Raw genomic sequence first — 15755 nt, 5'->3', positions numbered from 1 at the left:
TAAATTGCCCATAGGTATGAGTGTGTGAGTGAATGGTGTGTGTGCCCTGCGATGGACTGGCGACCTGTCCAGGGTGTATTCCTGCCTTTCGCCCAATGTATGCTGGGATAGGCTCCAGCCCCCCTGCGACCCTGTTCAGGATAAGTGGGTTAAGATAATGGATGGATGGATCTTAAAGGTAAAGGCTATAAGACCAGCTTCAAGCAGCTTGATGTTCCTGTGACTACAGTTGCACATATTATTCAGAAGTTTAAGGTCCACGGGACTGTAGCCAAGAGGAAAATTGATGACAAATTGAAGAGACGGATAATACGAATGGTAACCAAAGAGCCCAGAACAACCTCCAAAGAAATTAAAGGTAAACTCCAAGGTCAAGGTACATCAGTGTCAGATCGCACCATCCGTCATTGTTTGAGCCAAAGTGGACTTCATGGGAGACGACCAAGGAGGACACCACTATTGAAAGCAAATCATAAAAAAGCGAGACTGGAATTTGCCAAAATGCATATTGACAAGCCACAAAGCTTCTGGGAGAATGTGCTTTGGACAGATGAGACAAAACTGGAGCTTTTTGGCAAGGCACATCAACTCTCAGACGCAAAAATGAAGCATACCAAGAAAAGAACACTGTCCCTACTGTGACACATGGAGGAGGCTCGGTTATGTTCTGGGGCTGCTTTGCTGCATCTGGCACAGGGTGTCTTGAATCTGTGCAGGGTACAATGAAATCTCAAGACTATCAAGGCATTCTGGAGAGAAATGTGCTGCCTAGTGTCAGAAAGCTTGGTCTCAGTCGCAGGTCATGGGTGTCCCAACAGGATAATGACCCAAAACACACAGCTAAAAACACCCAAGAATGGCTAAGAGCAAAACATTGGACTATTCTGAAGTGGCCTTCTATGAGCCCTGATCTAAATCCTATTGAACATCTGTGGAAGGAGCTGAAACATGCCGTCTGGAGAAGGCACCCTTCAAACCTGAGACAACTGGAGCAATTTGCTCACAAGGAGTGTCCAGGCCTGTTTCATTCGTTTGTTTTTTAAAATGATTCAGTTGAACCACAATTCAAAAGCAATGTCTGATTTTCATTGGTTAATTTTCAATTTTTTTTAATTTATTATTGCTTTTGTCAGTTTAAAGTTATTTCAGTGACCATTGTGGGTTTTTCTTTCATTAACAGAGGGGTAACAACAATTTTGTCCGCGTGTGTAAATCACAGGCTGATCCAAATTTTATCATGGCAGCTCATAATGTGACTCAGTTGTGTGTATGGCCCCCGCATGCCTCTACACACTCCCAACAATGTCTGGGCATGCTCCTGATGCTCCTGATGAGTCGGTGGATGGTGTCCTGGGGGATCTCCTTCCAGACCTGGATCAGGGCATCAGTGAGCTCCTATACAGTCTGTGGCAGTACTTGGCGCATCGGATGCATCAATACATAACGTCCCATAGGTGCTCAATTGGATTTAGGTCATGGGGAACGTGAGGGCCAGTCAATGGCATCAATGCTTTCCTCATCCAGGAACTGCCTACACACTCTGGCCACATGAGGCCGGGCATTGTCCTGCACCAGGAGGAACCCAGGGCCCACTGCACCAGCATAAAGTCTGATAATGGGTCTGAGGATTTAATCCCAGTACCCAACAGCAGTCAGGGTACCATTGGCTATGACATGGAGGTCTGTGCGACCCTCCAAGGATATGCCTCCCCAGACCATCACTGACCCACCACTAAACCGGTCATACAGGCAGCATAACATTCACCACGGCATCTCCAGACTTTCACGGCTGTCACATGTGCTCAGTGTGAACCTGCTCTCATCGGTGAAGAGAACAGCGCGGACCTGCCAATTCTGGTGGTCTCTCGCGAATGCCAATCAAGCTGCGCGGTGCTGGGCTGTGAGCACAGGTCCCACTAGAGGACGTCGGGCCCTCATGCCACCCTCATGACAGTTTGGTCAGAAACATGCACACCAGTAGCCTGCTGGAGGTCATTTTGTGCTTCCTAAATGGACAGATTGATATCCCTGAAGTTTAACTGACTTGGTGTTACACTGTGATGAATAAGTGTTCCCTTAATTTTTTTGAGCAGTGTACTTTTAAAAGTATTTCACATTAAAAGACCTCGGTACTGTGCAGTAAATTATTGTATATTGTGGGGCTACAGTATAGGACTATGGAATGTTGCAGTAGTACATATACAGTCGTAAATGTACTTTAGTGCTTCCGTAGGCCTATTGACTATATTTGACTTCGCTGCATCGCGTTCTTTTTCTAACAGAACAACTTTACCAGATTTTGTCCTACGGCTGTTCGACTCGAATACATCTGAATGTGCTTGAACAGTTTGTGTTTGATTTGAAATATTTCGCGTGAGGCTCGTTACTTCAGAATGCACTTTGGAATTCAAATTGAACCCTTCACTCCCTGACGCACAATCTCAACCGTTATAGTACTGGATATTATTATTGAGGGAATGAATACACGCTTTGTTATCCGGAAGAGGTCGCTTTCCAAATTAGCTATGTGAACACACCATGTTATTTTAGACAAGCAGAAGAAAAAGGACTGGAGAAGGCTGTGCAGTTGAGGATATTTATTAAACTTTGCCTGGTTTTAATTATGATCTGACGATTTATGCAGCTGCAACTATTTCAGAAACGATATAGTTAAAATGTATCACTGTACAGAAAGTGTCGGTGCGTAAGCACGTAAGGGGCGTAACGCCGGCGCAGCGTAAGCGACGTGATCCATCAGCTGCGGTGCCGTGTCAACTGTTCCAACACAATCCGGTCCGCCCCGCGAGCCCTAAACCGCTACATGCGTATTATCCATCATACACTGTTCCTCCACCGGATATCTGAGACCGCTGATCGCTCCTACAACGAGGAAAGGCGCCATGAATTAACCACACTAGAGAAACCTCAGGAAATCTCCCCGAAACACAGCCAGGTACATTTATTTTATCTCCATATTTTCCATCTTTTCTGTAATCGTTCTGATCAGCGCTGTATAGTTTTTTTTTCATTCAGTCGGTCTGTTCATTGTCTACGAGCCTATTTCACGCAACTCATAAATGACCACATGTTGATAACGAATCGTCTATGTATCATAGTATATGTAGCCTATTTTTGCGTGCTTGATCCGTAATCGCATCTTCTGTTTTGGCAACTGCGGCAAATCTGCCGCTCCAGTACGTGCCCTGCCAGGGATCAACCAGCAAACGGGCTCTTTTTTCTTCCCATTTTCACAGCAATGTGTTGAGAGTAGATGGCCAAATGTCGCCGGAGGCCCGAGCTGGACAGGGACTGACGGAGAACGAAACTGGTCTGACAGAGCCATTAGACCAATTAATCAACCTAGAGCCCGAGCGTTAAGTGCACGCACCACGGCGTGCAATTCCATTGCAAACGTCAAACCTGTCAGTTGCTCAGGTTAGAAGTCCGCAGCCGGTCGCGCTCTTTTGCAGGTTCCTTTTGCTTTCCCAAAAGTGACCACGTGTAGATGGAATTTCGGAAAACCAGTGGGAGCAGTGATTTAAGCAGCTGAAGTCCCTAGCTTACAGATCAAATCTGTACATTTTGTGAAATATCAGACTCTTCCACCCAAGCTGTGGCTACCCTTAGGCGAGGACCCCATTTTTTCACCTGACATTAATTGAAACTCCAAAATCCTAAGCTGTTTGGTGCTGCTTACGTTGTGTGTGTGCTGTTTATCCACTCTTTATTGATGAATTTCATTCTGTGGTACTGTTGATACAGGTTTGCAGTTCTTTAGGTCAAGGGGTTCCCAAACTGGGATCTGGAGTCCCCCAGGTGTCTGCAAAGAATTCAGCTGTAATGTTTTGCCTACTTATTTTGTACTAAATACAGTACCTTACAGAATTCCTCACAGTATGGTTTATGTACATGTAGATGCATGACACCTCATTTGAGACAAGTGTGGTAAACAGCCACTACGCAGCATTTTGTTTGGATAATGGTGTCAAACCTTAACCACTTTATTGAGGTGGGCAGGTGTGGGCCCCTCACTCAGAAGTCGATGACTTCCTGGGTCATTGAAATGAAGAAGTTTGGGAACTGCTATTTCAGGGAACTATCGTGTGTCTTGACTTGACTGAAGTGTTTGTTTCAGTGCAGTGCACGAACAGCAGAAATGTAAAAAGATGTGTCAGGGTATCCATTACATTGCTTGATTCTGTTTCTCCAATCTGAAATTTTTACAACGGAAAGTACAGCAGAAAGGTCCAGAGTACAGAGGTCTTAAGCTAGTGGTGTTGATGATAAGCAGTGTTCAGCTGTTTTAAGAGCTGTGAAGATGACAGTGTTGTGCTGTTTCTGAGCAGTGTGTTGCTAGGTTTTCTATCTTTGAGTATACTCAAAGTGTGTGTGCATGTGTATGTGAGCTTCATTGGAGAAAGTACTAGAGAAGGTCCTTTCTCACCTCAGGTCTTATTATACGAGATTAAAGTGTTCTTGACACCCCTGCTTGCACACACAAAAACTTTGTCAAATACAAAATTGAAAACTCTTTAAATACTTTCAGCATCTAGTCATTTCATATTTACAGGATGTATTTGAAAATACATTGACTGTACATTTGGGTGGAGTAACAAGCAACTCAGCTTGAGCGCTTATACGACTGTGTTTATGGAAACAATACTTCTGCTATTGTCATTTACACTGTACAGCCGTGCTCCACTGTATATACACCAGGGTCTTGAAGACACGGGGCTCATTCCAATTTTCTCCTCTTTTTTTTTTTTTTTTTTTTCCATGCTCCTGACACGTCTGTAACTGACTTGGCCTCGAACTGACATTTGAAGGAGAAAGGACATTCCATTTGTCTTCTCAATGTCCCTTTGTCTAACCTCTTTTGATGGGTGGAGCTAGGAGTAGAAAAAGAAAAAAAGAGGAGAAAAATAAGCGATTGGATGAGCCCTTTGTCTGAGAGACCCCAGTGACAGCAGTTCGCACTGTGTGAAAACGGTTGGTGAGAAATGTATTTGCTTTGAACCAAACCAACGAGGCTATTGTTTTACAGAAAAACAATATACAGTAGACTTAGTGAATATTTCAAATTTATTAGACTAATATTTGCAGTACTTTTCTGAAATGGTATTTTACAGCAGTCCTGTGGAGTAGACATTAAGTTGTGTTTTAATAAGTGTGCAATCATCATTTTTTAAACTGGTTGCACATGTTGGCTCTATAAATAGTGGTCATTATTATGGAAAGTTTCATATGAGATCCTCATTTTGTATCTCAGAACTATTTCAAAATGTAAAAAAACATTAAACCTATTTAGTCACTTTGGTGTTACTCTCTTCACCAAAACTTTAACCTACATTTTCAAATGTAATGGTATCTATTTGAGAAGTATCTACAAAATGCAATTGAAATGTATTAAAAAAATATTAATTGGTCTGCTGGAATGGTTTTTTTGTTTTCCCCCAAAAAGCACATAAATATTTAAAATACAAATTCTTCTTGAGCATTGCATTTAAAAAAATATTAAAATCAATGTAAAAATGTAATTTCACGGCACGGTATGTTAGCAAAACCATCCATTGTAAAATCCCATTCAGTAGCTAGGTCTCTGCTCTCAGTGAGAAATGCCTCCATTTTCTCATATGTGCTTTTTTTCATGTGTTGACAAGCAGAAATAATAAGCTCCACTGTGCACACACATGCACACACATATACGCACACACCGTACCCTTGCATTTTCTGTACCATTACAGTTATTCAACTGACACTTTTATCCACTTACTGTCGATGAGTCTAAGCAGAGGCCTTGAGTAATGTGGGGTGCTCAAGGGCCTTGCTCAAGGGCCCAACAATGGCTTTGTGGCTACGATGGGGCTTGAACCACCAACCTTCCAGGTCCCAGTCATGCACCTTTGCCACAAGGCTACATACTGCCCATGCCATACACCTGTTTTGTTAGGCAATTCATGTATGCGTATGTTCTTCTTCTCTGGTATTTCAGGAGTGTGTACTGTGGTTGGCAGGTGTGTGGAGGTGGAGGGGGAGCAGTGCAGAGGGCGTAGTGATGGTGCTGGACCCAGGTGGAGGCTGCATGGATCGGGCGGAGGGGGAGGGCCTGGCCAGGGACACCATGGAAACCCTGGAGCCCGACCCCAAACCTGAGAAAACCCGAACCAGGAGCCGAGCCGGCAGCATCAGCAAGAGCGAGACCGCGGCCCACAACGGGCCCCGCCCCTACGCCTGGGGCGACGGCGAGCCCTCCAGGGCGGGGCCCCGGCCCCTGCTGCGCCGCCCCCTCAGCCTGGAGGTGAAGCCGGCGCGGTGGCGGGCGGAGCCCGAGGAGAGGCGGGTGCAGCAGCCCCCCTGGAGGAGCGGCCGCGCCCCCTGCCCGCCCGCCCGCAGCCTGACCAGCCCGGGCTTCATGCGGCGGAGCGAGAGCATCTGCACGGTCAACGGCGGCGCGGGGCCCGGGGTCGGGCGCGGGGGCCGCATGCGCCCCGCCACCTCGCTGCCCCACATCGCCCGGGTGGGCGGGCCCCCGGCGCCGGCCTTGCCCTCGCCCGGCACGCGCCGCGGGTCCTGCCTGCTGGTCGCCCTCCGCCCCATCAACATGGAGGACGAGAGGCGGGCCTTCTTCCAGTCCGACTTCCAGTACGAGCCGCAGTTCCTGTACACCTCCCCCGAGCCCAGCGCCGTGCTTGACAAGTACCGGGAGGGGTCGGACCTCTTCCTCACGCAGGTCAGCCTGCCCGCCCGTCTCCCTCCGTCTGTCTGTCGCGATGACGCACTGCTGGAGAAATGTTTCCTTCGGCTCTTTGGTAACTTCTCTTTTTAGTCATCACGAGTCAAATGATTGCTCGACCTTTGGACGCCCTTACAATTGCTGTTGGTCTCTCACAGTTATAAATTTTTGCCGCTGTCCAGAAAAAATGCACTATTGAGCAGTTTCTGTCTAAAGAAATTGTAGGGATCTGAGTTTGGAATGGCTATTCCAAATTTTCGCATGCTTTCAGAGTATAAAGGCCGGTTGGAATGTCACACTCAGTTCACAAACTAAAAGGACAACACTGAAGTGTCTGTCTCACTCTCTGTCTCCCTCTATCCCCCTCTTCCTCTGCCCCTCTTTTTCTGTGTCCCTCAACCTGCTCTTTGTCATTCTCTCTATCTATCCCTTCTTCTTTCTCTATCTGTCCGCCTCTCTCTATCTCTCAATTTTTTTGTGGTGTATTTTTGTGGCAGCGGGGTATTTATATTTATATCGGGGAGATGCTTGTGTTTTGGGGGTTTCTGGTTTTGTTTTTGGCTGTCTTCCATTTTTTATGCTGAATGATTGGGTAACAAGAATTGTATGTCTCCTTTTTCGCTGTGAGAATAAAAGGTAATCAAAGGTATGTCTCTCTCTCTCCCTCTCTCTCTCCCTCCTTCCCTCTGTCCCTCTCCCTCACTCTCTCCAGGCTGTGGGGATTATGGAGTGCGTGCTGAGGACGTTTGGCTCGTATGAGAGCTTTGAGGAGGCCACAGGAGGACCCCTGCTCCCTAAGAGTCGGGTTTGGGCCGCGGCACGCAAGTACCTGCAGAAGGAGAGCTGTGTGGGAGAGGTGAGGGTGTGCTCAGTGTACCTCAGTGGTGGTGACTCCAGATGGTGGTGATGATGATGTTGATGGTGATGAAGGTGCTGATATTGTGTGACTGTAGGTCAGGGGTAGGTAACCCTGGTCCCGGAGTGCCTGTAATGTTTCTGGCTTTTGTTCCATCTGAGCATGGTGTTGGTGGTGATGATGATGATGTCGGTTCTCTGATGTCATCGTGACTCTCAGTGATGATATTGATTGTAGTGGTTATAATGATGATGAGGGACCTAGTGTCGTTATGACTCTAGGTGGTGGTGTTGATGATAATGATGAAGGTGTTGGTGTCGTGACTCTAGGTGGTGGTAATGATGATGATAAGGGTGATGATGATGATGATGAAGGTGTTGTTGTGACTGGGTGGTGGTGATGATGATGATGATGATGGAGGAGTTGGTGTCGTTGTGACTCTAGGTGGTGGTGTTGATGATAATGTTGGAGGTGGTGGTGTTGATGGTAATGATGGAGGTGTTGCTGTCGTTGTGACTCTAGGTGGTGGTGTTGATGATAATGATGGAGGTGGTGGTGTTGATGGTAATGATGGAGGTGTTGCTGTCGTTGTGACTCTAGGTGGTGGTGTTGATGATAATGATGGAGGTGGTGGTGTTGATGGTAATGATGGAGGTGTTGCTGTCGTTGTGACTCTAGGTGGTGGTGTTGATGATAATGATGGAGGTGGTGGTGTCGTTGTGACTCTAGGTGGTGGTGTTGATGATAATGATGGAGGTGGTGGTATTGATGATAATGATGGAGGTGTTGGTGTTGTTGTGACTCTGGGTGGTGGTGTTGATGGTAATGATGAAGGTGTTGTTGTGTCTCCATGTGATGGTGGTGTTGATGATGAAGGTGTCAATGTGTCTCTATGTGATGGTGGTGTTGATGATGATGATGAAGGTGTCATTGTGTCTCTAGGTGGTGGTGTGTCTGTCGGAGGAGCTGCTGTCCCAGGCGGTGATGATGGTGGAGAGCTGTCGGCCCACCCTCACCATAAACCTGTCAGGGGCGCGGCAGCACTGGCTGGAGGGCATGCTTCGCCACGAGATCGGTACCCCCATACCCCCCACCCCAAAACCCGTCTCCAGGACACTTTTTCTGTGGGACACATATCTACATTTTGCCATCCTGCTTTAGCTTGGGACCCCACACTTCCCTGCCTCAGGTGTATTAGCCTCTTCACTTTTCCACCCTTTTTACTAAGCAGTGCAAGATACAGCAGATTGCCAGACTCCTCCGCGTGAATTTGAATTGCTGTCAATCTGTAAACACTCCATGGACACCTTCCCTGTTATCCGAGGACCTCATTTATCAACTGTACACAGACTTGTATAGAAACTTTGCTTACTGTAGACTGATTACCACAGTTTATATGTGTAATAATCATCAGAAGATCATAAGATCATAAGATTGAACTGGTACAATCAAAACTATTAAAAGAAAGCACAAATGCATATGCATACTTAAAATATAACCAGGAATAAATATATGATATTATATTGTGATAATACAATCGTCAAATAAGATTTTTTTTGATGAACTCACCAAATGAATAACCAAATTAGCACATGAAATGAATAGGACATGACAACATAATCAACTCACCTCCTGTAGCCTAATCACCATATTATGCGGTGTCAGTTTAAGCAATTAAATAACGTCCATCTTCCACTTCGAAATAAATGTGCCTAGTTATGTGCTATTCAGTATTCACCCTGCTACCCTAATGTCCTCCTGGACCAGGGATGGTGTAATGAAATGATGCAAAGTAAAGTGATACTCATTACTCTCAAGAGTCAAGATTCAAATGTGCTTTCTTTGCATGACAAGTGAATTGTGTTTCAAAAGCATTGACAATAACAACATTATATTAATATCAACAACAACCCCCCCCCCCCCCCCCCAAACTGTATTCAAACAGTATTTCTCCTCTCTCGCTCTCTAAAATTCAAATGAGCTTCATTGGCATGAGGTACATACATACATGTTGGCAAAGCATGATTTAAAAAAATCTATGAACACATAATAAACAGTACACAGAATCCAAACAGAGTGTGTGAGCAAGACTGAATGTATGACATTGAACAATAATTAAAAAATGAATGTAAAAAAAGATCAAGAAGGGAACTTATGGAAGCTTGTATTCCTCTCTCTCTCTCTCTCTCTCTCTCTCTCCCCCTCACTCTCTTTCTCGCTCTCCCTCTCTCTCTCACTGTCTCTCTCCCTCTCTCTTACACACACTCTCTCTCTCCCTCTCCTCTCCCTCTCTCTCCCTCTCCCCCTCACTCTCTCACACACACACACTCTCTCTCTCTCTCTCCCTCCCTCCCTCTCTCTCTCTGTCCATCTGTCGGTCCTGCAGGCACGCACTACCTGCGCGGTGTGAATAACAGCCTGCAGCCCTGGAGCAGTGCGGCGGGGCGGAAGCGTTTCGGGCTGAAGCCGGCCAACCCCACCGAGGAGGGCCTGGCCAGCCTGCACAGCGTGTTGCTACGGAAACAGCCGTACCTGTGGCGCGCGGCGCTGCTCTACTACACGGTGTTCCACGCGGCGCACATGAGCTTCAGCCAGCTCTTCAGCCACATCGCCCGCTTCGTGCAGGACCCCGCCGTGCGCTGGGAGTACTGCATCCGCGCCAAACGCGGCCAGACCGACACCTCTCAGCCGGGTGAGACGCCTGCACACACACACACTCACTCACACACTCACACTCACTCACACACTCACACTCACACACACACACACTCACTCACACACTCACACTCACTCACACACTCACACTCACACACACACACACTCACTCACACACACACTCACACTCACTCACACACTCACACTCACACACACACACACTCACTCACACACTCACACTCACTCACACACTCACACTCACACACACACACACTCACTCACACACACACTCACACACACTCTCACTCACTCACACACACACACACACACACACACACTCACTCACTCACACACACACTCACTCACTCACACACTCACTCACTCACACACACACACACACACACACACACTCACACACACACACACTCACTCACACACACACTCACACACACACACACTCACACACTCACTCACACACACACAGACACACACACACAGACTCACTTACATACACATACACACACACATACACATACACAGTCACGCACACACTCACTCACATACACACTCACACAGACACTCACTCACTCACACACACACAGACACACACTCACTCACACACTCACACACTCACTCACACACACACTCACTCACATACACACACACACTCACACACTCACTCACATACACACTCACTCACACACAGACACACTCACTCACATACTCACACACAGACACGCACTCACACATACACTCACACACACTCACTCACTCACACACACACACTCACTCACACACTCACTCACTCACACACACACACACACACACACACTCACACACACACACTCACTCACACACACACTCACACACACACACACTCACACACTCACTCACACACACACACAGACACACACACACACACTCACTTACATACACATACACACACACATACACATACACAGTCACGCACACACTCACATACACACTCACACAGACACTCACTCACTCACACACACACAGACACACACTCACTCACACACACAGACACACTCACTCACACACTCACACACTCACTCACACACACACTCACTCACATACACACTCACTCACACACAGACACACTCACTCACATACTCACACACAGACACGCACTCACACATACACTCACTCACATACACACTCACACACACACTCACTTATACACAGACACACACTCACACACACACACATACACACACTCACACACACATATACACACACACTCACACACACACACACACATACACACAGACACACACCACTCAGCCAGGTCAGTCACACACACACACACACACACACACACACACGCACATGCACGCATACACATGTGTTCATGTACACACATATGCACACACGCATGCACACACACACACACATTTAATAAACTGACAGTCTTTGTGTGTGTGTGCATCAGGCTGCTTCAGTAAGGACCAGGTCTATTTGGATGGAATCCTGAGGATCCTCCGACATCGGAGAAATATCGACTTCAAGATGCTCGCCTCTCTAGGCAAGGTGAGCTACCCACCCCAAACACACACACACACACACACACACCCCTCCATCTCCCCCTCTTACAGACACAGACCTCCCCCCAACACACACACACACACACACATTCACACCACAAAACACACATCCCCTCTTACCCACACACACCCCTCCATCTTTTTCTCCCTCTCACACACACAGCCCTCCCCCCAACACACACACACCTCCCCCTCTCATCCTCACACACACACACCTGCTCTCTGACTCACTCCCTTCTTCCCTCTTCCTTCCTTTGTTGGGATAACTAATCTGAAGTCTGATGGTTCAGCGACTGTGGGCCTAATCTCAAACCCACAGATCTCAGTAGCCCACTAAAGTCTTTTGTACAGAATCACCTCACCAAAGAAGTTCTCTTGTCATTTCTTGGTGTGGGTCATGAGATGCCAGACCACAACCAACAGACTCCCCACAGTCGTTCATTGATGTTTGACCCTTGCGTAGGTGTACATTAGGGGCTACCGCAATGTTTCTGTGGTTCACGCTGTTGCTGATGTTGCCATGCCAACCTTTCTCCAGGTGTCTTACGAGGACGTTGAGCGGCTCCGGCCCCAGGCGGTCCTCCATAAGGCCAGAATCCCTCACTTCATGCAGGACCAGGAGCGATACCTGCAGCACCTCGATCACATCGTCGCGGTCAACGAACTGGACGACTCGCAACTCCGCCAGCTGGTCCCCTGAGCTCACAGACACACACCAGGACATTATACACACAACCGGACATTATACACACACCTGGACATTATACACACATTGTGGCCAATGTGCATACGCCTCGATATTCTGTCCATGCCTGGACTTAATATCTAGAACTGGCGTTTTTTTTTTACACGTCTGAAATACGTACATTCTGAAGTCATATCTGTTCCCAAATAACATTCTTGTACCTCTGATGTCATATCTACATGTGCTGAGATCATATCTTCACCATTTGCTACACTTTCTTCCTCTGATGTAATGGCTATGTTCCATCCATCACAGACACGCCTCCATAATGTGTACATTCTGACAATCTCACAACCACTATGTACACAGTACACACACGTGCAGCTACACACACACACATACACACACACACGCAACGCATACACGCTCTCCCATTGCGTCCACTATAATCACTGTTCTTATTGAATTGGCATTAGCTATTTATTTTAGCTTCTTGAATCTTTTCTTGGCAATCAATAGCTGTGTATTTATGCAAGTGCATATTTATTTTTTATTTATGTAGCCATTTTTTTTTTAGGAAAATACCAAGAGAAACCTTTCCACTGGATGTAAGGAATGTTCCAGATATTAGCTTTATTTTCCCCTCGGTGGAGTGGATTCTTAAAGGCCTTAGATTATGCCGAAATGACAATATCTGTTACAGCACCACGTGATCGACCAGTCTGGCCAGTTACTACGGCAACTCATTTTCTATTGGCTGTCGCTTTGTGACTGCTCATGTTTTTTTATGTGATGCTTAAGCAACCTCTCACGGTAGGCTCCTCGGTAAAGGGCCTTGTGGTGTGGTTGTGTTGCTGCTTCGGTGCGTTTGTGTCGCTGCGCCGTGCGAAGGAACTTCATGCCTTAATAAGCCTCCAGCGGAGACGGCGGGATGGAACAGCTTATGTAACGGAGGAAGACTGGAGCAGAGAAAGAGTGAAAGAAAGAAAGAAAGGAGGAGAGTAAAGAAGAAGTGAAAGATGGCAGAGGCGTGTAGGGGTGGGGAGAGGAAAGGATTGGGGGAGATAGAGAAGGATTGTAGAGGGAAAGAGGCTTAGCGTAATCCTGTTTTGCTTCTACGGATCACGGCCTGCACTTTTCAGGTGCAAAGATCTCGACAGACTGACAGGAAGTCAAAGACAGGAAGTCCCGCCCAATTCTGCTGCGGCGTGATTGGGTGAAAGATTTATGTGAGAAACGTGAAGGCTAGCTCTCAATTCAGTTTAAGTTTTGAAATTTCGCAAGCCTTTATTTTGTTATTCAACCAAAACCAAACAAATCTTAACGAAAGAAACAAAACCAACGAGGAGAGGAGAGAAATGCCCCGTGTTTACCCCACAGGTGAACCATATGTTGACCCTAATGAATGAAACAGCTCAAGCTAGGTTTTGAAACTGCTGGTAGCTGGTATTTCAAGCTGGTCATCCCTGGATTTTACACCAGGGATACCATCACAGTGATGACCTGAGAGGCAGGCTGAGTTTAGCAGAATAATATTACCCAGCAGCCTTAGGCTCCCAGCCTTGTGTCTGCCACAGACACACCACACTCTCCTTCTCTCTTTCTCCTGTTTTTCTTCATCAGACAGTGTAAAAGGTAACAGTGAGGTGTTTATGTGTGAGGAGTTAGTGTGGTAGGGTTAGTGGGGACAGCGGTGGGGAAATGTGTTCGGGGTTGTGCCTTTTTAAACGATGGCTCCTGATAGTAAGACAGTAAGTAGTAGCTCTTTGTAATTCACTACATTAATGTGCAGTAGACACACACTCAATGGACGTGTATATCAATCACTGTAATGGTATTTTTTATCTGCATGAATGTTGCACAATGTGTGTTGTTTAAATGACTGGAGTTATTTCCAGGTTACTGATAAAAACCACTCTGAACCCAATGCTGCCTATGGCACCGACTGCATCTCTGGTGTGTTTAGGATGTTGTCAAGGATGTTGTTTACCTGTGCCTATATACAACGGTACAGATTTATCTTGGAGAGCCTCTGCCCTATCCATTCTAACCGACAGAGAGAACCTACTACAGGCCACTGTGAATGCAGTTTACTTGTTTGGAACACTTAAAGGGGCGGCATGGATGGTGCAGTGGGTAGCACTGCCGCCTCACAGCAAGGAGGTCCTGGGTTCGAATCCCCGTCGGCCGGGGCCTCTCTGTGTGGAGTTTGCATGTTCTCCCCGTGTCTGCGTGGGTTTCCTCCGGGTACTCCGGTTTCCTCCCACAGTCCAAAGACATGCACGTTAGGCTGATTGGAGAGTCTAAATTGTCCGTAGGTATGAGTGTGTGAGTGAATGGTGTGTGTGCCCTGTGATAGACTGGCGACCTGTCCAGGGTGTATTCCTGCCTTTCGCCCAATGTATGCTGGGATAGGCTCCAGCCCCCCTGCGACCCTGATCAGGATAAGCGGGTTCAGATAATGGATGGATGGATGGATGGAACACTTAAAGGTCCTATATTGTACACCTTTCCAGGGTTTTATTTTAGGTCCTGATATCAGTAACAAGACAAGTTTTAAGTTCCAAAAAACAACATCCAGTTTTACATGTCAATTCTCCAGCGCCTCCTATGAGCTTTACCCAGAACAGGCTGTTTTTGTAATTATATCTTTCAGGCTCATTGAGATCACTGGTTAGCTGCAACGAACTGAATGCCATCTGCGAAGCAAACGAACGTATCGTTGCAATATAACTTCACGGAACACGTTTAAATTCAGTTTCTTCATAGAGATTGTGTGGATTCATTTGTTGACTGTGTTTTTATATTTTCAGTGTTTTTTATAGCACCTTCAACTCCTTTATGATCCACTTGGCAGGGGAAATGCCATTTCCCGCGATGTGTGACCTTTAAGACCATGTACCTAAGGCCGTGGCTGTCAATGTGAAGCAGGGAAATACTCATCAGCCAATAGTACAGCAAGAGGCTGCCAAGAGTCCGGTCTGCCGGGCCACTGGAAAAATGAATCTGGAGCTCATCGGTCAGCCCTTCAGTGGGCAGTAGAGTTTTTGTAAATGGTTTGCATTTATATCGCGCTGTACAATTGAAGTTTCTCACCCATTCACACACACACACTCTCACATACAGCAACAGTGAATGGCTGCCATGCAAGGCACCAATCAACTTGTTGGGAGCAACTGGGGCTTGTCTTGCTCAGGGACTTCAACACACCCAGGGTAGGATCGAACCAGAAACCCCTGACTGCCAGACGGCTGCTCTTAC

General features: G+C 46.8%; 1 protein-coding gene across 3 annotated transcripts; it reads left to right on the top strand.

The window, feature by feature from the left end:
• Positions 1 to 2844: 2844 nt before the first annotated feature.
• kiaa0895l lies at positions 2845 to 14421 on the top strand. Of its 3 annotated transcripts, XM_061222057.1 has the most exons (8): positions 2850 to 2953; positions 3255 to 3435; positions 6015 to 6730; positions 7446 to 7589; positions 8532 to 8664; positions 9976 to 10281; positions 11698 to 11795; positions 12348 to 14421. In XM_061222057.1, the coding sequence occupies exons 3-8, from the start codon at positions 6056 to 6058 to the stop codon at positions 12507 to 12509; spliced, it is 1518 nt and encodes a 505-aa protein (XP_061078041.1). In that variant the 5' UTR covers positions 2850 to 2953; positions 3255 to 3435; positions 6015 to 6055; the 3' UTR covers positions 12510 to 14421. The 3 variants fall into 3 exon arrangements, with proteins under 3 accessions (XP_061078040.1, XP_061078041.1, XP_061078043.1); XM_061222056.1 differs by lacking the exon at positions 3255 to 3435 and having other exon boundaries at positions 2845 to 2953; XM_061222059.1 differs by lacking the exon at positions 3255 to 3435 and having other exon boundaries at positions 2862 to 2953; positions 5993 to 6730.
• The last annotated feature ends 1334 nt before the right edge of the window (positions 14422 to 15755 follow it).

The sequence above is a fragment of the Conger conger genome, chromosome 15 (genome assembly GCF_963514075.1).
Source record: "Conger conger chromosome 15, fConCon1.1, whole genome shotgun sequence".
NCBI classification, from domain to species: domain Eukaryota; kingdom Metazoa; phylum Chordata; class Actinopteri; order Anguilliformes; family Congridae; genus Conger; species Conger conger.
The sequence above is the reverse complement of the archived record's forward strand: the minus strand, read 5'-3'. Positions and strand labels throughout refer to the sequence as shown.

What these genes read in the sequence shown, in the direction of transcription:
- kiaa0895l (XM_061222056.1), top strand. Translation starts at nt 6,056, where the DNA reads ATGGTGCTGGACCCAGGTGGAGGCTGCATGGATCGGGCGGAGGGGGAG. An exon ending in AGGAGAGCTGTGTGGGAGAG is followed by an intron (nt 7,590 to 8,531) that starts GTGAGGGTGTGC and finishes TTGTGTCTCTAG; the next exon opens with GTGGTGGTGTGTCTGTCGGA. An exon ending in GACCGACACCTCTCAGCCGG is followed by an intron (nt 10,282 to 11,697) that starts GTGAGACGCCTG and finishes TGTGTGCATCAG; the next exon opens with GCTGCTTCAGTAAGGACCAG.